This window comes from Heterodontus francisci, chromosome 10 (assembly GCF_036365525.1).
Source record: "Heterodontus francisci isolate sHetFra1 chromosome 10, sHetFra1.hap1, whole genome shotgun sequence".
In the NCBI taxonomy this organism is placed as follows: domain Eukaryota; kingdom Metazoa; phylum Chordata; class Chondrichthyes; order Heterodontiformes; family Heterodontidae; genus Heterodontus; species Heterodontus francisci.
Genome location: NC_090380.1, coordinates 13868691 through 13895788, shown reverse-complemented (window position 1 = coordinate 13895788; position 27098 = coordinate 13868691). Strand labels below are relative to the sequence as shown.

The window sequence follows — 27098 nt, the reverse complement described above, 5'->3', positions numbered from 1 at the left end:
ATCCCGAATGGAACCTGCCTGTAACACACGATCCCGAACAGAACCTGCCTGTAACACACCATCCCGAACGGAACCTGTCTGTAAAACACGATCCTGAACGGAACCTGCCTGTAACACACCATCCCGAACGGAACCTGCCTGTAACACACCATCCCGAATGGAACCTGCCTGTAATACACCATCCTGAACGGAACCTGCCTGTAATACACCATCCAGAACGGAACCTGCCTGTAACACACCATCCCGAACGGAACCTGCCTGTAACACACCATCCAGAACGGAACCTGCCTGTAACACACCATCCTGAACGGAACCTGCCTGTAATACACCATCCTGAACGGAACCTGCCTGTAATACACCATCCAGAACAGAACCTGCCTGTAATACACCATCCTGAACGGAACCTGCCTGTAATACACCATCCAGAACAGAACCTGCCTGTAATACACTATCCAGAACGGAACCTGCCTGTAACACACGATCCCGAACGGAACCTGCCTGTAACACGCCATCCCGAATGGAACCTGCCTGTAATACGCTATCCAGAACGGAACCTGCCTGTAATACACCATCCAGAACGGAACCTGCCTGTAATACACGATCCCGAACGGAACCTGCCTGTAACACGCCATCCCGAACGGAACCTGCCTGTAATACACCATCCTGAACGGAACCTGCCTGTAATACACCATCCTGAACAGAACCTGCCTGTAATACACCATCCAGAATGGAACCTGCCTGTAATACACCATCCAGAACAGAACCTGCCTGTAACACACGATCCCGAACAGAACCTGCCTGTAATACACCATCCCGAATGGAACTTGGCTGTAATACACCATCCCGAACGGAACCTGCCTGTAATACACCATACTGAACGGAACCTGCCTGTAATACACCAACCCGAACGGAACCTGCCTGTAACATACCATCCCAAACGGAACCTGCCTGAAATACATCATCCCGAACAGAACCTGTCTGCAATACACTATCCTGAACGGAACCTGCCTGTAATACACCATCCAGAACGGAACCTGCCTGTAATACACCATCCAGAACGGAACCTGCCTGTAATACACCATCCCGAACGGAACCTGCCTGTAACACACCATCCTGAACGGAACCTGCCTGTAATACACCATCCCAAACGGAACCTGCCTGTAACATTACATCCCAAATGGAACCTGCCTGAAATACATCATCCCGAACGGAACCTGCCTGTAATACACCATCCTGAACAGAACCTGCCTGTAATACACCATCCCGAACAGAACCTGTCTGTAATACACTATCCTGAACGGAAGCTGCCTGTAATACACCATCCCAAACGGAACCTGCCTGTAATACACCATCCCAAATGGAACCTGCCTGTAACATACCATCCAGAACGGAACCTGCCTGAAATACATCATCCCGAAAGGAACCTGCCTGTAATACACTATCCTGAACGGAACCTGCCTGTAACACACCATCCCGAACGGAACCTGCCTGTAACACACCATCCCGAACGGAACCTGCTTGTAACACACCATCCCGAACGGAACCTGTCTGTAAAACACGATCCCGAACTGAACCTGCCTGGAACACACCATCCCGAACGGACCCTGCCTGCAACACACCATCCTGAATGGAACCTGCCTGTAATACACCATCCTGAACGGAACCTGCCTGTAATACACCATCCAGAACGGAACCTGCCTGTAACACACGATCCCGAACGGAACCTGCCTGTAACACGCCATCCCGAACGGAACCTGCCTGTAATACACCATCCTGAACGGAACCTGCCTGTAATACACCATCCAGAACGGAACCTGCCTGTAACACACGATCCCGAACGGAACCTGCCTGTAATACACCATCCCGAATGGAACCTGCCTGTAATACACCATCCAGAACGGAACCTGCCTGTAATACACCATCCAGAACGGAACCTGCCTGTAATACACTATCCAGAACGGAACCTGCCTGTAACACACGATCCCGAACGGAACCTGCCTGTAACACGCCATCCCGAATGGAACCTGCCTGTAATACGCTATCCAGAACGGAACCTGCCTGTAATACACCATCCAGAACGGAACCTGCCTGTAACACAAGATCCCGAACGGAACCTGCCTGTAACACGCCATCCCGAACGGAACCTGCCTGTAATACACCATCCTGAATGGAACCTGCCTGTAATACACCATCCTGAACAGAACCTGCCTGTAATACACCATCCAGAATGGAACCTGCCTGTAATACACCATCCCGAACAGAACCTGTCTGTAATACACTATCCTGAACGGAAGCTGCCTGTAATACACCATCCCAAACGGAACCTGCCTGTAATACACCATCCCAAATGGAACCTGCCTGTAACATACCATCCAGAACGGAACCTGCCTGAAATACATCATCCCGAAAGGAACCTGCCTGTAATACACTATCCTGAACGGAACCTGCCTGTAACACACCATCCCGAACGGAACCTGCCTGTAACACACCATCCCGAACGGAACCTGCTTGTAACACACCATCCCGAACGGAACCTGTCTGTAAAACACGATCCCGAACTGAACCTGCCTGGAACACACCATCCCGAACGGACCCTGCCTGCAACACACCATCCTGAATGGAACCTGCCTGTAATACACCATCCTGAACGGAACCTGCCTGTAATACACCATCCAGAACGGAACCTGCCTGTAACACACGATCCCGAACGGAACCTGCCTGTAACACGCCATCCCGAACGGAACCTGCCTGTAATACACCATCCTGAACGGAACCTGCCTGTAATACACCATCCAGAACGGAACCTGCCTGTAACACACGATCCCGAACGGAACCTGCCTGTAATACACCATCCCGAATGGAACCTGCCTGTAATACACCATCCAGAACGGAACCTGCCTGTAATACACTATCCAGAACGGAACCTGCCTGTAACACACGATCCCGAACGGAACCTGCCTGTAACACACGATCCCGAACGGAACCTGCCTGTAATACACCATCCAGAACGGAACCTGCCTGTAATACACCATCCAGAACGGAACCTGCCTGTAACACACGATCCCGAACGGAACCTGCCTGTAATACACCATCCCGAATGGAACCTGCCTGTATTACACCATCCAGAACGGAACCTGCCTGTAATACACTATCCAGAACGGAACCTGCCTGTAACACACGATCCCGAACGGAACCTGCCTGTAACACGCCATCCCGAATGGAACCTGCCTGTAATACGCTATCCAGAACGGAACCTGCCTGTAATACACCATCCAGAACGGAACCTGCCTGTAACACAAGATCCCGAACGGAACCTGCCTGTAACACGCCATCCCGAACGGAACCTGCCTGTAATACACCATCCTGAATGGAACCTGCCTGTAATACACCATCCTGAACAGAACCTGCCTGTAATACACCATCCAGAATGGAACCTGCCTGTAATACACCATCCAGAACAGAACCTGCCTGTAACACACGATCCCGAACAGAACCTGCCTGTAATACACCATCCCGAACGGAACCTGCCTGTAATACACCATCCCGAACGGATCCTGCCTGAAATACATCATCCCGAACGGAACCTGCCTGTAACATACCATCCCAAACAGAACCTGCCTGAAATACATCATCCCGAACAGAACCTGTCTGTAATACACTATCCTGAACGGAACCTGCCTGTAATACACCATACTGAACGGAACCTGCCTGTAATACACCAACCCGAACGGAACCTGCCTGTAACATACCATCCCAAACGGAACCTGCCTGAAATACATCATCCCGAACAGAACACACCTGTAATACACCATCCCGAACGGAACCTGCCTGTGATACACCATCCCGAACGGATCCTGCCTGTAATACACCATCCCGAACGGAACCTGCCTGTAATACACCATCCCGAACGGAACCTGCCTGTAATACACCATCCTGAACAGAACCTGTCTGTAACACACCATCCCGAATGGAACCTGTCTGCAACACACGACCCCGAACGGAACCTGCCTGAAATACATCATCCCGAACAGAACACGCCTGTAATACACTATCCTGAACGGAAACTGCCTGTAACATACCATCCCGAACAGAACACGACTGTAATACATCATCCCGAACGGAACCTGCCTGTAATATATCATCCCGAACCGAACACGCCTGGAATACATCATCCCGAACGGAAACTGCCTGTAATACATCATCCCGAACAGAACACGCCTGTAATACACCATCCCGAACGGAACCTGCCTGTGATACACCATCCCGAACAGAACACGCCTGTAATACACCATCCCGAATGGAACCTGCCTGTAATACATCATCCCGAACAGAACACGCCTGTAATACACTATCCTGAACAGAACACGCCTGTAATACACCATCCCAAACGGAACCTGCCTATGATACACCATCCTATTACAGAACCCATCCATAATATGCCATCCTGTGACAGAATCCACCCATAAACCACTGTGCTGCCACCTCTGGTGGGTCTGCCCTGCCGGTGGGACAGACATACCCAGGGATGGTGATGGCAGTGTCTGGGACATTGTCTGTAAGGTATGATTTCGTGAGTATGACAATGTCAGGCTGTTGCTTGATTAGTCTGTGGGACAGCTCTCCCAACTTTGGCACAAGCCCCCAGATGTTAGTAAGGTCGTCGACAGGGCTGGGTTTACCGTTGTTTCTAGTGCCTAGGTCGATGCCAGGTTGTCCGTCCAGTTTCATTCCTTTTAGACTTGTCTCTAGAGCTTTCATACAACTGAGTGGCTTGCTCGGCCATTTCAGAGGGCATTTAAGAGTCAACCACATTGCTGTGGGTCTGGAGTCACATGTAGGCCAGACCAGGTAAGGACAGCAGATTTCCTTCCCTAAAGGACATTACTGAACCAGATGGGTTTTTACAACAATCGACAATGGTTTCATGGCCATCATTATTAAGACTAATATCATCCCAAACTGAAAACCCCCATACTACTCCATCCCATTGCAGAACTGCCCCATAATACACCATGGCGCTACAGAACCTGCCCATAATACACCATCGTGTTACAGAACCCGCTCGTAATGCACCATCTTGATACAGAACACGCCCGTAATACACCATCATGCTACAGAACCCGCTCGTAATGCACCATCTTGATACAGAACATGCCCGTAATGCACCATCGTGCTACAGAACCCGCTCGTAATGCACCATCTTGATACAGAACATGCCCGTAATGCACCATCGTGCTACAGAACCCGCTCGTAATGCACCATCTTGATACAGAACACGCCCGTAATGCACCATCCTGCTACAGAACCCGCTCGTAATGCACCATCTTGATACAGAACACGCCCGTAATGCACCATCGTGCTACAGTACCCACCCGTACCACACCATCGTGTTACAGAACATGCCCCAATACACATCTTGATACAGAACACGCCCGTAATGCACCATCGTGTTACAGAACCCACTCGTAATGCACCATCTTGATACAGAACACGCCTGTAATGCACCATTGTGCTACAGAACCCACCCTTAATGCACCATCGCACTACAGTACCCACCCGTACCACACCATCGTGTTACAGAACATGCCCCAATACACCATCTTGATACAGTGCCCGCCCGTAATACACCATCATATTACAGAATATGCCCCTAATACACCATCGTGTTACAGAACTCACCCGTAATACACCATTGCGCTACAGAACCTGCCCATAATACACTATCTTGATAATGAACCTGCCTGTAATACACCATCCCATTACAGAAGCTGCCAGTAATAGCCATCCTGAACAGAATCCGCCCAATATAAGACACCACCTATTACAGAACCCACCCGATTACCAGTTCAGGTACAGAAACCAATAATCTAACCCACTCTTTTCAGGTCAAGACATTTACCTTTTCTACGAGTCCCTTTGGAATGCAAGACTGGTCCTAGAGAGAGGAATTGTAAAACAAAATCAAAACAAGGAAATTTAAAAATGTCATTAATATAAACCATTTTAAAAATAGAGTTGTATGCAATATCCGAATAACTTGTTCCCCGTAACTCTCTGCTGCTGAATATAAATGGCAGCAATAACAATATAACATTTAATAGCCCACAAATCATGCCTTCTTGTTAACTTTTGAAGGGCATCTACATTTTATAACTGATGCAGTCTGTGTGCAAATCTTTCATAATGGGAAAGAACGTCATTTGTCTCATTAATAATTCACATTTAGCATAAAATTGATATCAGATTATGATCTTTGTTTTTCCACGTTTAGCTCCGAGAAATGAAGAGAGAACAATAATACCAATGTTGTGCATGCTGAAGTGTACTTTGACTTTTCTGCAATTGTGTGCATAGTCTTTGGAGCAAAAATCATTGTGACTTGTTTCTGAGTCATTTGCCAGCCCATCGGTGCTGTTTAATATCTATATCATCTCTGGCGGCAGGTATTGCAGTGTACAATATGTCGTGTGCAATAGTACTGGCACATAGAGGTCTCTTTCACAGTCAGTGTTTTGGGTAAAGAAGCATTCAGCAAACTCTCATTATCTCACCTGGCTGCAGTTTCCCCCAGAGTGTACCGAAACCAACATCAGGCACATAAACTGGACAAGGAAGGGATGCTCTCCTCTCCCGCAGACAGTGAGAGGTAACCATGGCAACTGTGCCTGCCCCGTGACACGCCACCGTACCACAAACAGTTGCTTGTGAAGCAGTACTGTTCTCAGATTCAAGAGCGTCCTTCGAAATACTGGAAGACGAGATCAATGGGACAAAGACACAACGGTCTTGCACCCTATATAAGGGGATTTCTGAGCATACAGATGACGCTATTATGTCAAGGGATGTTTAGACTGCTGTCCAGAACTCCCCAAGACATTTTTTTCTAAACAAGGTAACATAGTGATTCAAGTTCATTGAGCAACAGTGAGGGCAGAGCAGCATACAGACCCAGCAGCAGCAGCTACAAAGAGAACCAAGACCCAACTCGGGATTCGTACCTTTTCTCGATTTCCCTGCAGACAAGAGAAAGATCAGACCGTTAGTCAGTGACCACACGGTGTGCTGGGTCAGATAAGCAGTGTGAGTTTAACCATCAAATAATCTCACTAACAACATGCCTTGTTAAAACCAGGGCGTTCTTACAAAGAGATTAAACAAAGGCACAAACATGAAATCGATATTGTCACGTGAACCTGATATCAGTAGCATTCATTGCGAGTACTGCTCTGTGTTGATAAAACCATCAGAGTGCCCCTGATTACAACACTGAAACCCAGAACCAAATTAATTCGGTAACTAATAATATGCCGACATAAAAGGTCATCGGCTCCCATTAGAGTTGCCAACTCCCAGGATTGCCCTGGAGTCTCCAGAAATTATGGATTAATTTCCTGGTCACTGCTGCAAGCAACTTCAGGACAAATAACATTGGGACATTTTAATTGCTTTTGAATACTTTTGTTTGAGTATTAATATATTGGATATGGGGGGAAAAGGCAGTTTAACTACAGGTGGAAGTTCATAAGGGAACCTCCAGAAATACATCCAGCTGGCAATCCCAGATCCCATACATTGAACAGCTCAAATTAATATCACCCCCAAAGTGACACAAACATCCCAGGCAGTCAGGAGTATAAAACCCCATGGGCACTCTCTCCTGGGCTTGTGTTTGCCTCTTCCAGTAGAGACCAGCAGGTTCTGCTATGTTGTAACAACAGCAGTGCACCCATAGTGACAGGCGACAGTATAGTCAGGGGAATAGATACTGTTCTCTGCACCCCTGACCGCGAACTCTGAAGGTGCCAGGGTTAAGGACATCTCCTCATGGGTGGAGCCAACAACATAGGTAGAAATAGGAATGATGTTCTGCTGAGAGAGTTTGAGGAGTTAGGGTCCAAGTTAAAACACAGAACCTCAAAAGGTGATAATTTCTGGATTGTTACCTGAGCCACACACTAATTGGCATAGGGTCCAGCAGATTAGAGAATTAAACGCGTGGCTCAAAGAGTGGTGTAGGAATGAGTTTCAATTCATGGGGCACCAGCGTCAGTACTCAGGGAAGAGGGAGCTGTTCCGTTGGGATGGGCTCCACTTAAACGAGGCTGGGACCAGTGTCCTGGCGTAACGTGTAACTAGGCCTATAGCCAGGGCTTTAAACCAACAGCGGGAGAGAGGGTTCGGATAAAGGGAGATTTAGAAATCCAAAGAGAAAAGTCGAGGAAATAGAACAGTCTAGCAACGTGGCTAAAGGCAATCAGAGTGAGATAGGAAGGGACAGAGTGTTTAACAGTATTTGCGCATCAGGGAGTAAACTCCATGCAGGGAATAGCAGTAAGAAAAAATGAAATTAAAAGGTCTTTATCTGAAAGCACAAAGCATCAGCAATAAAGTAGATGAAGTAGCGACACAAACAGAAATAAATGGTTTAGATCAAATCGCCTTTACAGAGACATGGTTACATGGTGATCAAAGTTGGGAAATCAATATTCCAAGGCACACAATATTTCAAAAAGACAGACAGGATAGCAAAGGAGGGCAGATGGTAGAGGATGACATAAGGTCATGAGTGAGAAAGGACCTTGCTCAGAAGATCATGAAATAGAATCAGTATGGGTAGAGATTAGGAATAGCAATAGTCAGAAAACGCAGGTGGGAATAGTTTATAGGCCCAACAATAGCTATACTGTTGGACAGAGCATTAAACAAGAAATAATTGTAACTTGTAACAAAGGCAATGCAATAATTGTGGGGGACTCTAATATTCATATAGACTGGATAAATCAAATTGGCAATGGTGGCCTAGAAGATGAGTTTGTGGAATGATTTTTGACAGTTTCCTGGAGAAATACATTGTGGAAACAACTCGGCATAAAGCAATTTTAGATCTTGTATTGTGAATTGAGGCAGGGTTAATTCGTAATCTCATTGTAAAAGATCCACTGAGAAATAGTGAACATAACAACATGGAATGCCATGTTAAGTTTGAAAGCGACATATTCAATCACAAACAAGAATCACGAATTTAAACAAAGCCAATTATATATTAGAGAACTAGCTGATATTAATAGGGTAAATGACTGGAAGGTATAGCGATAAACAGTAGGAAACATTTAATGAAACAATTCAAAATGTTCAACAAAATACATTCCATTAAAAACTAAAAACTCAGCATGAAATATCCATCCATGGCTTATTCAGGAAGGTAAGGATAATATTAGATTAAAAGAGGCTTGAAATGTTGCAAAGAATAGTAGTAAGTCTGCAGCTTGGGAGTGTTTTAGAAACCAGCAAAGGGCCACCAAAAAGTTGAAAGAAAATAGAATGAGTAAACTATCTAGGAATAAAAGAACAGATTGGAAGAGCTTTTACAAGTATATAAAAAGGACGAGAGTAAACATTGGTCCCTTAGAAGCAGAGAAATTATTATGGGGAATGAGAAAATGGCAAAGACACTGAACAAATATTGTGTGTCTGTCTTCACAGGAGAAGACATAAGTTCCGTACCAGAAATAAAGGGTAACCAAAGGGCTAAAATGAGTGATAAATTACAGTAAATAATATCAGCAGAGAAAGCTATTGGAGAGACTTAAGGGACGAAAATCCAACAAATCCCCTGGACCTGATGGTCTACACCCTAGGGTTCTAAAAGTGATAGCTGCAGAGATAGTGGATGCGCTGGCTATGATTTTCCAAAATTCCCTGGAATCGGGAACAGTCCCAGCAGATTGGAAGCTTGCAAATGTAACACCACTATTCAAGAAAGGAGGGAGAGAGAAAACAGGGACCTATAGATCATGTAAGTCTGACATCAGTCATCGGGGCAAATGCTGGACTCTATTATTAAATTAAGCAAGTCTTAACAATGCACTTCGAAATTGTAGTATGATCAGGCAAAGTCAACATGGTTTAACGAAAGGAAAATCGTTCTTGACAAATTTATTGGCGTTTTTTGAGGTTGTAACTAGTAGGGTAGATAAATAGGAACCAGTAGATGTAGTAAACCTGGATTTCCAAAGGAGAATCTTGTGTCCAGTTTTGGTCTCCATATTTATGGAAGGATATACTTGCATTGGAGGCAGTACAGTGAAGGTTCACTAGATTTGACCCTGGGTTGAGGGGGTTGTTCTATGATGAGGAACTGAATAAATTAGGCCTATATTGTGGGGCGTTTAGAAGAATGAAACATACAAGGTTCTGAAGGGGCTTGACAGAGTAAACACTGAGAGATTGTTTCCACTGAATGGGTAATCTAAAACATGAGGGCACCGTCTCGGGATAAGGGGTCATCATTTAGGACTGAGATGAGGAGAAATTTCTTCATTCAAAGGGCTTTGCATCTTTGGAAGTCTCTAAACCAGAGGGTTGTGGATGCTCCATCATTGAATATATTTAAAGCTGGGATAGATAGATTTTTGGTCTGTCAGAGCATCAAGGGATAGGGGGAGCGGGTGGGTAAGTGGAATTGAAGCCCAAGATCAGCCATGATCATAGTGAATGGTGGAGCAGACTCGATGGGCTATATGGTCTACTCCTGCTCTTATCTCTTATGTTCTTATATTCTTATACAGAACGAATGCACTGACCTCACTCCCTCAACACAGCCACCTGCAAAATGCCCTGCTTCTGTAATTACGACCCATCATGAGTTTCAGCCCAGCAGTTCACTGAAGATCCATTGGTAAAGCTGTACATAACACCACACTCCAGCTAACTGGGCTGTGAAATAGGAACAGCCTGAGTCTCGGCTATTCAGTCATTCACCATGACTTTTACATCGCTCGCAGAGTGACTCACTCCGGGGGTGCTTGTGCAAAAGTGTTTATAAAACCTTCCTCAGAAAGGATCAAAAGACGATTGGAAATACTCAGTAGGTCTACAGCTCGTGTGGGGAGCTGAGGAGTTAATGTTTAATGTGTGCAGCCACACTACAACCACTCGCACCGGAAACATAAACTCTCTACAGCTGCCGACTGAGCTGCTGACGGCTTCCACCACTTTCTGCTCCTGCCTCACATATCCAGCATCTGCAGTTTTATGGCTTTTCTCAAATAACTCACAAAATATAAAAGCAACCCATCAAAATAATGCTGAGCTGTTATAACCAGAGCCCGAGGGTTCAGCATTAAAATGGGCAGAGCAGACAACAAGGGGTTTTATTTTTCGGAGATTGGTTGCTGCTGTTCATTTACTCTGAAAGAATATTATCTTGGGATTACAGACACAAAATATGTTACAAAACTTCCAAAAGAAACTAATTATTGAATCAAGGCTACTGTTGAGTGAACTATCCAGGATTTTAACTTAATCATTCACAGCTAAATAGATAGCTTGCATGTATTAAAAGATAACAGCTGCAAAGCTATTGGGAAACAGCAGGGAAATGCGGCGATTGAAAATATATAGGGCCAGCGCAGGCACGATGGCTGAATAATTATACAATTCTGGTGGTTATTAGTATCACACACTACACCCTGACCAGGAATATCACACACCACACCGTGACCAGTAATATCACACACTGCACCGTGACCAGTAATATTACACAGTGCACCATGACCAGTAATATCACACAGGCACCGTGACCAGTAACATCACACACTGCACCAAGACCAGTAATATCACACACTGCACCGTGACCAGTAATATTACACAGTGCACCATGACCAGTAATATCACACAGGCACCGTGACCAGAAATATCACACAGGCACCGTGACCAGTAATATCACACACTGCACCGTGACCAGTAATATTACACAGTGCACCAGGACCAGTAATATCACACACCGCACCGTGACAAGTAATACCTAAAACTGCACCGTGACCAGTAATATCACACACTGCACCGTGACCAGTAATATCACACACTGCACCGTGACAAGTAATATCTAAAACTGCACCAAAACCAGTAATATCACACAAGGCACCGTGACCAGTAATATCACACACTGCACCGTGACAAGTAATATCTAAAACTGCACCAAAACCAGTAATATTACACAAGGCACCGTGACCAGTAATATTACACACTGCACTGAGAACAACAATATCACACACTGCACTGAGACCAGTAATATCACACACTGCACCAAAACCAGTAATATTACACAAGGCACTGTGACCAGTAATATCACACACCGCACAGGGACCAGTAATATCACACACCGCTCTGAGACCAGTAATATCACACACCGCACTGAGACCAGTAACATCACACATCGCACCGTGACCAGTAACATCACACACCGCTCTGAGAACAATAATATCACACATCGCACTGTGACCAGTAATATCACACATCGCACTGTCACCAGTAATATCACACACCGCACTGAGACCAGTAATATCACACACCGCACTGAGACCAGGAATATCACACACCGCTCGGAGACCAGTAATATCACACATCACACTGAGACAAGTAATATCACACACCGCTCTGAGACCAGGAATATCACACACCGCTCTGAGACCAGTAATATCACACATCGCACTGAGACCAGTAATATCACACACCGCTCTGAGACCAGTAATATCACACATCGCACTGAGACCAGTAATATCACACACCGCACCGTGACCAGCAATATCACACACCGCTCTGAGAACAATAATATCACACATCGCACTGTGACCAGTAATATCACACATCGCACTGAGACCAGTAATATCACACACCGCTCTGAGACCAGGAATATCACACACCGCACTGAGACCAGTAATATCACACATCGCACTGATACCAGTAATATCACACACCGGTCTGAGACCAGTAATATCACACATCGCACTGTAACCAGTATGATCACACACCGCTCTGAGACCAGTAATATCACACATCGCACTGTGACCAGTATTATCACACACCGCTCTGAGACCAGTAATATCACACATCGCACTGTGACCAGTATTATCACACACCGCACTGAGACCAGTAATATCACACACTGCACTGTGACCAGTAATATCACACACCACTCTGAGACCAGTAATATCACACACCGCACTGAGACCAGTAACATCACACACCGCACTGAGACCAGTAATATCACACAACGCTCTGGGACCAGAAATATCACACACCGCACTGAGACCAGTAATATCACACACCGCACTGAGACCAGTAATATCACACACCGCACCGTGACAAGTAATATCACACACCGCTCTGAGAACAATAATATCACACATCGCACTGTGACCAGTAATTTCACACATCGCACTGTGACCAGTAATATCACACACCGCACTGAGACCAGTAATATCACACATCGCACTGAGACCAGTAATATCACACACCGCTCTGAGACCAGTAATATCACACATCGCACTGAGACCAGTAATATCACATACCGCACCATGCCCAGTAATATCACACACCGCTCTGAGACCAATAATATCACACACCGCACCGTGCCCAGTAATATCACACACCGCTCTGAGACCAATAATATCACACAGGGCACTGAGACCAATAATATCACACACCGCACTGTGACCAGTATTATCACACACCGCACTGAGACCAGTAATATCACACACCGCACCGTGCCCAGTAATATCACACACCGCACTGAGACCAGTAATATCACACACTGCACTGAGACCAGTAATATCACACATAGTACTGTGACCAGTAATATCACACATCGCACTGTGACCAGTAATATGACACACCGCACTGAGACCAGTAATATCACACAACGCTCTGGGACCAGAAATGTCACACACCGCACTGAGACCAGTAATATCACACACCGCACCGTGACAAGTAATATCACACACCGCTCTGAGAACAATAATATCACACATCGCACTGTGACCAGTAATTTCACACATCGCACTGTGACCAGTAATATCACACACCGCACCGAGACCAGTAATATCACACATCACACTGAGACCAGTAATATCACACACCGCACTGTGACCAGTATTATCACACACCGCACTGAGACCAGTAATATCACACACCGACCGTGACCAGTATTATCACACACCGCACCGAGACCAGTAATATCACACACTGCACCTAGACCAGTAATATCACACACCGCACCGTGACCAGTAATATCACACACCGCTCTGAGACCAATAATATCACACATCGCACTGAGACCAGTAATATCACACATCGCACTGAGACCAGTAATATCACACACCGCTCTGAGACCAGTAATATCACACACCGCACCGTGACCAATAATATCACACACCGCACTGTGACCAGCATTATCACACACCGCACTGAGACCAGTAATATAACACACCGCTCTGAGACCAGTAATATCACACACTGCACCAAGACCAGTAATATCACACACCGCACTGTGACCAGTAATATCACACACCGCACTGTGACCAGTAATATCACACACCGCACAGAGACCAGTAATATCACACATCACACTGAGACCAGTAATATCACACACCGCACTGTGACCAGTATTATCACACACCGCACTGAGACCTGTAATATCACACACCGACCGTGACCAGTATTATCACACACCGCACTGAGACCAATAATATCACACACCGCACTGTGACCAGTAATATCACACACCGCTCTGAGACCAATAATATCACACACCGCACTGTGACCAGTATTATCACACAGCGCACTGAGACCAGTAATATCACACACCGCACTGTGACCAGTATTATCACACACCGCACTGAGACCAATAATATCACACACCGCACCGTGCCCAGTAATATCACACACCGCTCTGAGACCGATAATATCACACACCGCACTGTGACCAGTATTATCACACACCGCACTGCGACCAATAATATCACACACCGCACTGTGACCAGTATTATCACACACCGCACTGAGACCAGTAATATCACACACCGCACCGAGACCAGTAATATCACACACTGCACCAAGACCAGTAATATCACACATCGCACCGTGACCAGTAATATCACACACCGCTCTGAGACCAATAATATCACACATCGCACTGTGACCAGTAATATCACACATCGCACTGTGACCAGTAATATTACACACCGCACTGAGACCAGTAATATCACACATCGTACTGAGACCAGTATTATCACACACCGCACTGTGACCAGTTATATCGCATACTGCACCGAGACCAGTAATATCACATACTGGACCGAGACCAGTAATATCACAGACTGCACTGTGACCAGTATTATCACACACCGCACTGAGACCAGTAATATCACACACCGACCGTGACCAGTATTATCACACACCGCACTGAGACCAGTAATATCACACATCGTACTGAGACCAGTATTATCACACACCGCACTGAGACCAGTAATATCACACATCGCACTGTGACCAGTAATATTACACACCGCACTGAGACCAGTAATATCACACATCGTACTGAGACCAGTATTATCACACACCGCACTGAGACCAGTAATATCACACATCGCACTGAGACCAGTAATGTCACACACAACACTGAGACCAGTAATATCACACATCGCACTGAGACCAGTTATATCACACACCGCTCTGAGACCAGTAGTATCTCACATCGCACTGTGACCAGTAATATCACACACCGTACTGTGACCAGTAATATCACACATCGTACTGTGACCAGTAATATCACACACCGCAGTGAGACCAGTAATATCACACACCGCACTGAGACCAGTAATATCACACACCGCACTGTTACCAGTAATATCGCATACTGCACCGAGACCAGTAATATCACACACCGCACCGAGACCAGTAATATCACATACTGCACCGAGACCAGTATTATCACAGACTGCACCGAGACCAGCAATATCACACACCGCACTGTGATCAGTAATATCACACATCGCACTGTGACCAGTTATATCGCATACTGCACCGAGACCAGTAATATCACATACTGGACCGAGACCAGTAATATCACATACTGCACTGTGACCAGTATTATCACACACCGCACTGAGACCAGTAATATCACACACCGACCGTGACCAGTATTATCACACACCGCACTGAGACCAATAATATCACACACCGCACTGTGACCAGTAATATCACACACCACAATGAGACCAGTAATATCACACACTGCACTGAGACCAGTAATATCACACACTGCACTGTGACCAGTAATATCACACACCGCACTGTGACCAGTAATATCACACCACGCACTGTGACCAGTAATATCACACACCGCACTGAGACCAGTAATATCACACATCACACTGAGACCAGTAATATCACACACCGCACTGTGACCAGTATTATCACACACCGCACTGAGACCAGCAATATCACACACCGACCGTGACCAGTATTATCACACACCGCACCGAGACCAGTAATATCACACACTGCACCAAGACCAGTAATATCACACACTGCACCGTGACCAGTAATATCACACACCGCTCTGAGACCAATAATATCACACATCGCACTGAGACCAGTAATATCACACATCGCACTGAGACCAGTAATATCACACACCGCAATGAGACCAGTAATATCACACACCGCACCGTGACCAATAATATCACACACCGCACTGTGACCAGCATTATCACACACCGCACTGAGACCAGTAATATAACACACCGCTCTGAGACCAGTAATATCACACACTGCACCAAGACCAGTAATATCACACACCGCACTGTGACCAGTAATATCACACACCGCACTGTGACCAGTAATATCACACACCGCACAGAGACCAGTAATATCACACATCACACTGAGACCAGTAATATCACACACCGCACTGTGACCAGTATTATCACACACCGCACTGAGACCTGTAATATCACACACCGACCGTGACCAGTATTATCACACACCGCACTGAGACCAATAATATCACACACCGCACTGTGACCAGTAATATCACACACCGCTCTGAGACCAATAATATCACACATCGCACTGTGACCAGTATTATCACACAGCGCACTGACACCAGTAATATCACACACCGCACTGTGACCAGTATTATCACACACCGCACTGAGACCAATAATATCACACACCGCACCGTGCCCAGTAATATCACACACCGCTCTGAGACCGATAATATCACACACCGCACTGTGACCAGTATTATCACACACCGCACTGCGACCAATAATATCACACACCGCACTGTGACCAGTATTATCACACACCGCACTGAGACCAGTAATATCACACACCGCACCGTGCCCAGTAATATCACACACCGCACTGAGACCAGTAATATCACACAGTGCACTGAGACCAGTAATATCACACATCGCACTGTGACCAGTAATATGACACACCGCACTGTGACCAGTAATATGACACACCGCACTGAGACCAGTAATATCACACAACGCTCTGGGACCAGAAATGTCACACACCGCACTGAGACCAGTAATATCACACACCGCACCGTGACAAGTAATATCACACACCGCTCTGAGAACAATAATATCACACATCGCACTGTGACCAGTAATTTCACACATCGCACTGTGACCAGTAATATCACACACCGCACTGAGACCAGTAATATCACACATCACACTGAGACCAGTAATATCACACACCGCACTGTGACCAGTATTATCACACACCGCACTGAGACCAGTAATATCACACACCGACCGTGACCAGTATTATCACACACCGCACCGAGACCAGTGATATCACACACTGCACCAAGACCAGTAATATCACACACCGCACCGTGACCAGTAATATCACACACCGCTCTGAGACCAATAATATCACACATCGCACTGAGACCAGTAATATCACACATCGCACTGAGACCAGTAATATCACACACCGCTCTGAGACCAGTAATATCACACACCGCACCGTGACCATTAATATCACACACCGCACTGTGACCAGTAATATAACACACCGCTCTGAGACCAGTAATATCACACACTGCACCAAGACCAGTAATATCACACACCGCACTGTGACCAGTAATATCACACACCGCACTGTGACCAGTAATATCACACACCGCACAGAGACCAGTAATATCACACATCACACTGAGACCAGTAATATCACACACCGCACTGTGACCAGTATTATCACACACCGCACTGAGACCTGTAATATCACACACCGACCGTGACCAGTATTATCACACACCGCACTGAGACCAATAATATCACACACCGCACTGTGACCAGTAATATCACACACCGCTCTGAGACCAATAATATCACACACCGCACTGTGACCAGTATTATCACACAGCGCACTGAGACCAGTAATATCACACACCGCACTGTGACCAGTATTATCACACACCGCACTGAGACCAATAATATCACACACCGCACCGTGCCCAGTAATATCACACACCGCTCTGAGACCGATAATATCACACACCGCACTGTGACCAGTATTATCACACACCGCACTGCGACCAATAATATCACACACCGCACTGTGACCAGTATTATCACACACCGCACTGAGACCAGTAATATCACACACCGCACCGAGACCAGTAATATCACACACTGCACCAAGACCAGTAATATCACACATCGCACCGTGACCAGTAATATCACACACCGCTCTGAGACCAATAATATCACACATCGCACTGTGACCAGTAATATCACACATCGCACTGTGACCAGTAATATTACACACCGCACTGAGACCAGTAATATCACACATCGTACTGAGACCAGTATTATCACACACCGCACTGAGACCAGTAATATCACACATCGCACTGAGACCAGTAATATCATACACCGCACTGAGACCAGTAATGTCACACACCGCACTGAGACCAGTAATATCACACACAACACTGAGACCAGTAATATCACACATCGCACTGAGACCAGTTATATCACACACCGCTCTGAGACCAGTAGTATCACACATCGCACTGTGACCAGTAATATCATACACCGTACTGTGACCAGTAATATCACACATCGTACTGTGACCAGTAATATCACACACCGCAGTGAGACCAGTAATATCACACACCGCACCGAGACCAGTAATATCACATACTGCACCGAGACCAGTATTATCACAGACTGCACCGAGACCAGCAATATCACACACCGCACTGTGATCAGTAATATCACACATCGCACTGTGACCAGTTATATCGCATACTGCACCGAGACCAGTAATATCACATACTGGACCGAGACCAGTAATATCACATACTGCACTGTGACCAGTATTATCACACACCGCACTGAGACCAGTAATATCACACACCGACCGTGACCAGTATTATCACACACCGCACTGAGACCAATAATATCACACACCACAATGAGACCAGTAATATCACACACTGCACTGAGACCAGTAATATCACACACTGCACTGTGACCAGTAATATCACACACCGCACTGTGACCAGTAATATCACACCACGCACTGTGACCAGTAATATCACACACCGCACTGAGACCAGTAATATCACACATCACACTGAGACCAGTAATATCACACACCGCACTGTGACCAGTATTATCACACACCGCACTGAGACCAGTAATATCACACACCGACCGTGACCAGTATTATCACACACCGCACCGAGACCAGTAATATCACACACTGCACCAAGACCAGTAATATCACACACCGCACCGTGACCAGTAATATCACACACCGCTCTGAGACCAATAATATCACACATCGCACTGAGACCAGTAATATCACACATCGCACTGAGACCAGTAATATCACACACCGCTCTGAGACCAGTAATATCACACACCGCACCGTGACCAATAATATCACACACCGCACTGTGACCAGCATTATCACACACTGCACTGAGACCAGTAATATAACACACCGCTCTGAGACCAGTAATATCACACACTGCACCAAGACCAGTAATATCACACACCGCACTGTGACCAGTAATATCACACATCACACTGAGACCAGTAATATCACACACCGCACTGTGACCAGTATTATCACACACCGCACTGAGACCTGTAATATCACACACCGACCGTGACCAGTATTATCACACACCGCACTGAGACCAATAATATCACACACCGCACTGTGACCAGTAATATCACACACCGCTCTGAGACCAATAATATCACACACCGCACTGTGACCAGTATTATCACACAGCGCACTGAGACCAGTAATATCACACACCGCACTGTGACCAGTATTATCACACACCGCACTGAGACCAATAATATCACACACCGCACCGTGCCCAGTAATATCACACACCGCTCTGAGACCGATAATATCACACACCGCACTGTGACCAGTATTATCACACACCGCACTGCGACCAATAATATCACACACCGCACTGTGACCAGTATTATCACACACCGCACGGAGACCAGTAATATCACACACCGCACCGAGACCAGTAATATCACACACTGCACCAAGACCAGTAATATCACACATCGCACCGTGACCAGTAATATCACACACCGCTCTGAGACCAATAATATCACACATCGCACTGTGACCAGTAATATCACACATCGCACTGTGACCAGTAATATTACACACCGCACTGAGACCAGTAATATCACACATCGTACTGAGACCAGTATTATCACACACCGCACTGAGACCAGTAATATCACACATCGCACTGAGACCAGTAATATCATACACCGCACTGAGACCAGTAATGTCACACACCGCACTGAGACCAGTAATATCACACACAACACTGAGACCAGTAATATCACACATCGCACTGAGACCAGTTATATCACACACCGCTCTGAGACCAGTAGTATGACACATCGCACTGTGACCAGTAATATCACACACCGTACTGTGACCAGTAATATCACACACCGACCGTGACCAGTATTATCACACACCGCACCGAGACCAGTAATATCACACACTGCACCAAGACCAGTAATATCACACACCGCACCGTGACCAGTAATATCACACACCGCTCTGAGACCAATAATATCACACATCGCACTGAGACCAGTAATATCACACATCGCACTGAGACCAGTAATATCACACACCGCTCTGAGACCAGTAATATCACACACCGCACCGTGACCAATAATATCACACACCGCACTGTGACCAGCATTATCACACACCGCACTGAGACCAGTAATATAACACACCGCTCTGAGACCAGTAATATCACACACTGCACCAAGACCAGTAATATCACACACCGCACTGTGACCAGTAATATCACACACCGCACTGTGACCAGTAATATCACACACCGCACAGAGACCAGTAATATCACACATCACACTGAGACCAGTAATATCACACACCGCACTGTGACCAGTATTATCACACACCGCACTGAGACCTGTAATATCACACACCGACCGTGACCAGTATTATCACACACCGCACTGAGACCAATAATATCACACACCGCACTGTGACCAGTAATATCACACACCGCTCTGAGACCAATAATATCACACACCGCACTGTGACCAGTATTATCACACAGCGCACTGAGACCAGTAATATCACACACAGCACTGTGACCAGTATTATCACACACCGCACTGAGACCAATAATATCACACACCGCACCGTGCCCAGTAATATCACACACCGCTCTGAGACCGATAATATCACACACCGCACTGTGACCAGTATTATCACACACCGCACTGCGACCAATAATATCACACACCGCACTGTGACCAGTATTATCACACACCGCACTGAGACCCCAGTAATATCACACACCGCACCGAGACCAGTAATATCACACACTGCACCAAGACCAGTAATATCACACATCGCACCGTGACCAGTAATATCACACACCGCTCTGAGACCAATAATATCACACATCGCACTGTGACCAGTAATATCACACATCGCACTGTGACCAGTAATATTACACACCGCACTGAGACCAGTAATATCACACATCGTACTGAGACCAGTATTATCACACACCGCACTGAGACCAGTAATATCACACATCGCACTGAGACCAGTAATATCATACACCGCACTGAGACCAGTAATGTCACACACCGCACTGAGACCAGTAATATCACACACAACACTGAGACCAGTAATATCACACATCGCACTGAGACCAGTTATATCACACACCGCTCTGAGACCAGTAGTATGACACATCGCACTGTGACCAGTAATATCACACACCGTACTGTGACCAGTAATATCACACATCGTACTGTGACCAGTAATATCACACACCGCAGTGAGACCAGTAATATCACACACCGCACTGAGACCAGTAATATCACACACCGCACTGTTACCAGTAATATCGCATACTGCACCGAGACCAGTAATATCACACACCGCACCGAGACCAGTAATATCACACACTGCACCGAGACCAGTAATATCACATACTGCACCGAGACCAGTAATATCACAGACTGCACCGAGACCAGCAATATCACACACCGCACTGTGATCAGTAATATCACACATCGCACTGTGACCAGTTATATCGCATACTGCACCGAGACCAGTAATATCACATACTGGACCGAGACCAGTAATATCACATACTGCACTGTGACCAGTATTATCACACACCGCACTGAGACCAGTAATATCACACACCGACCGTGACCAGTATTATCACACACCGCACTGAGCCCAATAATATCACACACCGCACTGTGACCAGTAATATCACACACCACAATGAGACCAGTAATATCACACACTGCACTGAGACCAGTAATATCACACACTGCACTGTGACCAGTAATATCACACACCGCACTGAGACCAATAATATCACACACCGCACTGTGACCAGTAATATCACACACCACAATGAGACCAGTAATATCACACACTGCACTGAGACCAGTAATATCACACACCGCACTGTGACCAGTAATATCACAAACCGCACTGTGACCAGTAATATGACACACCGCACTGAGACCAGTAATATCACACACCACACTGAGACCAGTAATATCACACACCGCACTGTGACCAGTATTATCACACACCGCACTGAGACCAGTAATATCACACACCGACCGTGACCAGTATTATCACACAACGCACCGAGACCAGTAATATCACACACTGCACCAAGACCAGTAATATCACACACCGCACCGTGACCAGTAATATCACACACTGCACCAAGACCAGTAATATCACACATCGCACCGTGACCAGTAATATCACACACCGCTCTGAGACCAATAATATCACACATCGCACTGTGACCAGTAATATCACACACCGCACTGAGACCAGTAATATCACACATCGTACTGAGACCAGTATTATCACACACCGCACTGAGACCAGTAATATCACACATCGCACTGAGACCAGTAATATCATACACCGCACTGAGACCAGTAATGTCACACACCGCACTGAGACCAGTAATATCACACACTACACTGAGACCAGTAATATCACACATCGCACTGAGACCAGTTATATCACACACCGCTCTGAGACCAGTAGTATCACACATCGCACTGTGACCAGTAATATCACACACCGCACTGTGACCAGTAATATCACACATCGCACTGTGACCAGTAATATCACACACCGCAGTGAGACCAGTAATATCACACACCGCACTGAGACCAGTAATATCACACACCGCACTGTTACCAGTAATATCGCATACTGCACCGAGACCAGTAATATCACACACCGCACCGAGACCAGTAATATCACACACTGCACCGAGACCAGTAATATCACATACTGCACCGAGACCAGTAATATCACACACTGCACCGAGACCAGTAATATCACACACCGCTCTGAGAACAATAATATCACACATCGCACTGTGACCAGTAATATCACACATCGCACTGAGACCAGTAATATCACACACCGCTCTGAGACCAGGAATATCACACACCGCACTGAGACCAGTAATATCACACATCGCACTGATACCAGTAATATCACACACCGCTCTGAGACCAGTAATATCACACATCGCACTGTAACCAGTATGATCACACACCGCTCTGAGACCAGTAATATCACACATCGCACTGTGACCAGTATTATCACACACCGCTCTGAGACCAGTAATATCACACATCGCACTGTGACCAGTATGATCACACACCGCACTGAGACCAGTAATATCACACACTGCACTGTGACCAGTAATATCACACACCGCTCTGAGACCAGTAATACCACACACCGCACTGAGACCAGTAACATCACACACCGCACTGAGACCAGTAATATCACACAACGCTCTGGGACCAGAAATATCACACACCGCACTGAGACCAGTAATATCACACACCGCACTGAGACCAGTAATATCACACACCGCACCGTGACAAGTAATATCACACACCGCTCTGAGAACAATAATATCACACATCGCACTGTGACCAGTAATTTCACACATCGCACTGTGACCAGTAATATCACACACCGCACTGAGACCAGTAATATCACACATCGCACTGAGACCAGTAATATCACACACCGCTCTGAGACCAGTAATATCACACATCGCACTGAGACCAGTAATATCACATACCGCACCATGCCCAGTAATATCACACACCGCTCTGAGACCAATAATATCACACACCGCACCGTGCCCAGTAATATCACACACCGCTCTGAGACCAATAATATCACACAGGGCACTGAGACCAATAATATCACACACCGCACTGTGACCAGTATTATCACACACCGCACTGAGACCAGTAATATCACACACCGCACCGTGCCCAGTAATATCACACACCGCACTGAGACCAGTAATATCACACATAGTACTGTGACCAGTAATATCACACATCGCACTGTGACCAGTAATATGACACACCGCACTGAGACCAGTAATATCACACAACGCTCTGGGACCAGAAATGTCACACACCGCACTGAGACCAGTAATATCACACACCGCACCGTGACAAGTAATATCACACACCGCTCTGAGAACAATAATATCACACATCGCACTGTGACCAGTAATTTCACACATCGCACTGTGACCAGTAATATCACACACCGCACTGAGACCAGTAATATCACACATCGCACTGAGACCAGTAATATCACACACCGCTCTGAGACCAGTAATATCACACATCACACTGAGACCAGTAATATCACACACCGCACTGTGACCAGTATTATCACACACCGCACCGAGACCAGTAATATCACACACTGCACCAAGACCAGTAATATCACACACCGCACCGTGACCAGTAATATCACACACCGCTCTGAGACCAATAATATCACACATCGCACTGAGACCAGTAATATCACACATCGCACTGAGACCAGTAATATCACACACCGCTCTGAGACCAGTAATATCACACACCGCACCGTGACCAATAATATCACACACCGCACTGTGACCAGCATTATCACACATCGCACTGAGACCAGTAATATAACACACCGCTCTGAGACCAGTAATATCACACACTGCACCAAGACCAGTAATATCACACACCGCACTGTGACCAGTAATATCACACACCGCACTGTGACCAGTAATATCACACACCGCACAGAGACCAGTAATATCACACATCACACTGAGACCAGTAATATCACACACCGCACTGTGACCAGTATTATCACACACCGCACTGAGACCTGTAATATCACACACCGACCGTGACCAGTATTATCACACACCGCACTGAGACCAGTAATATCACACACCGCACTGTGACCAGTAATATCACACACCGCTCTGAGACCAATAATATCACACACCGCACTGTGACCAGTATTATCACACAGCGCACTGAGACCAGTAATATCACACACCGCACTGTGACCAGTATTATCACACACCGCACTGAGACCAATAATATCACACACTGCACCGTGCCCAGTAATATCACACACCGCTCTGAGACCGATAATATCACACACCGCACTGTGACCAGTATTATCACACACCGCACTGCGACCAATAATATCACACACCGCACTGTGACCAGTAATATCACACATCGTACTGAGACCAGTATTATCACACACTGCACCAAGACCAGTAATATCACACACCGCTCTGAGACCAATAATATCACACATCGCACTGTGACCAGTATTATCACACATCGCACTGTGACCAGTAATATTACACACCGCACTGAGACCAGTAATATCACACCACGCACTGTGACCAGTAATATCACACACCGCACTGAGACCAGTAATATCACACATCACACTGAGACCAGTAATATCACACACCGCACTGTGACCAGTATTATCACACACCGCACTGAGACCAGTAATATCACACACCGACCGTGACCAGTATTATCACACACCGCACCGAGACCAGTAATATCACACACTGCACCAAGACCAGTAATATCACACACCGCACCGTGACCAGTAATATCACACACCGCTCTGAGACCAATAATATCACACATCGCACTGAGACCAGTAATATCACACATCGCACTGAGACCAGTGATATCACACACCGCTCTGAGACCAGTAATATCACACACCGCACCGTGACCAATAATATCACACACCGCACTGTGACCAGCATTATCACACACCGCACTGAGACCAGTAATATAACACACCGCTCTGAGACCAGTAATATCACACACTGCACCAAGACCAGTAATATCACACACCGCACTGTGACCAGTAATATCACACACCGCACTGTGACCAGTAATATCACACACCGCACAGAGACCAGTAATATCACACACCGCACAGAGACCAGTAATATCACACATCACACTGAGACCAGTAATATCACACACCGCACTGTGACCAGTATTATCACACACCGCACTGAGACCTGTAATATCACACACCGACCGTGACCAGTATTATCACACACCGCACTGAGACCAATAATATCACACACCGCACTGTGACCAGTAATATCACACACCGCTCTGAGACCAATAATATCACACACCGCACTGTGACCAGTATTATCACACAGCGCACTGAGACCAGTAATATCACACACCGCACTGTGACCAATAATATCACACACCGCACCGTGCCCAGTAATATCACACACCGCTCTGAGACCGATAATATCACACACCGCACTGTGACCAGTATTATCACACACCGCACTGCGACCAATAATA

The 27098-nt window shown here is 46.3% G+C and overlaps 1 protein-coding gene across 8 annotated transcripts in view; it reads right to left on the bottom strand.

Annotated features, from left to right (window-relative positions):
- Window positions 1-27098, bottom strand: part of LOC137374301 (pleckstrin homology-like domain family B member 1) — a 505821-nt gene that overhangs the window by 61967 nt on the left and 416756 nt on the right. For all 8 annotated transcript variants that reach the window (XM_068040126.1, XM_068040127.1, XM_068040125.1 and 5 more), the window contains 2 exons: window positions 6999-7013; window positions 5900-5935 (listed from right to left, as the gene is read on the bottom strand). In XM_068040126.1, the coding sequence (XP_067896227.1) occupies window positions 5900-5935; window positions 6999-7013 (51 nt within the window). The remainder of the gene's footprint in view (window positions 1-5899; window positions 5936-6998; window positions 7014-27098) is intronic.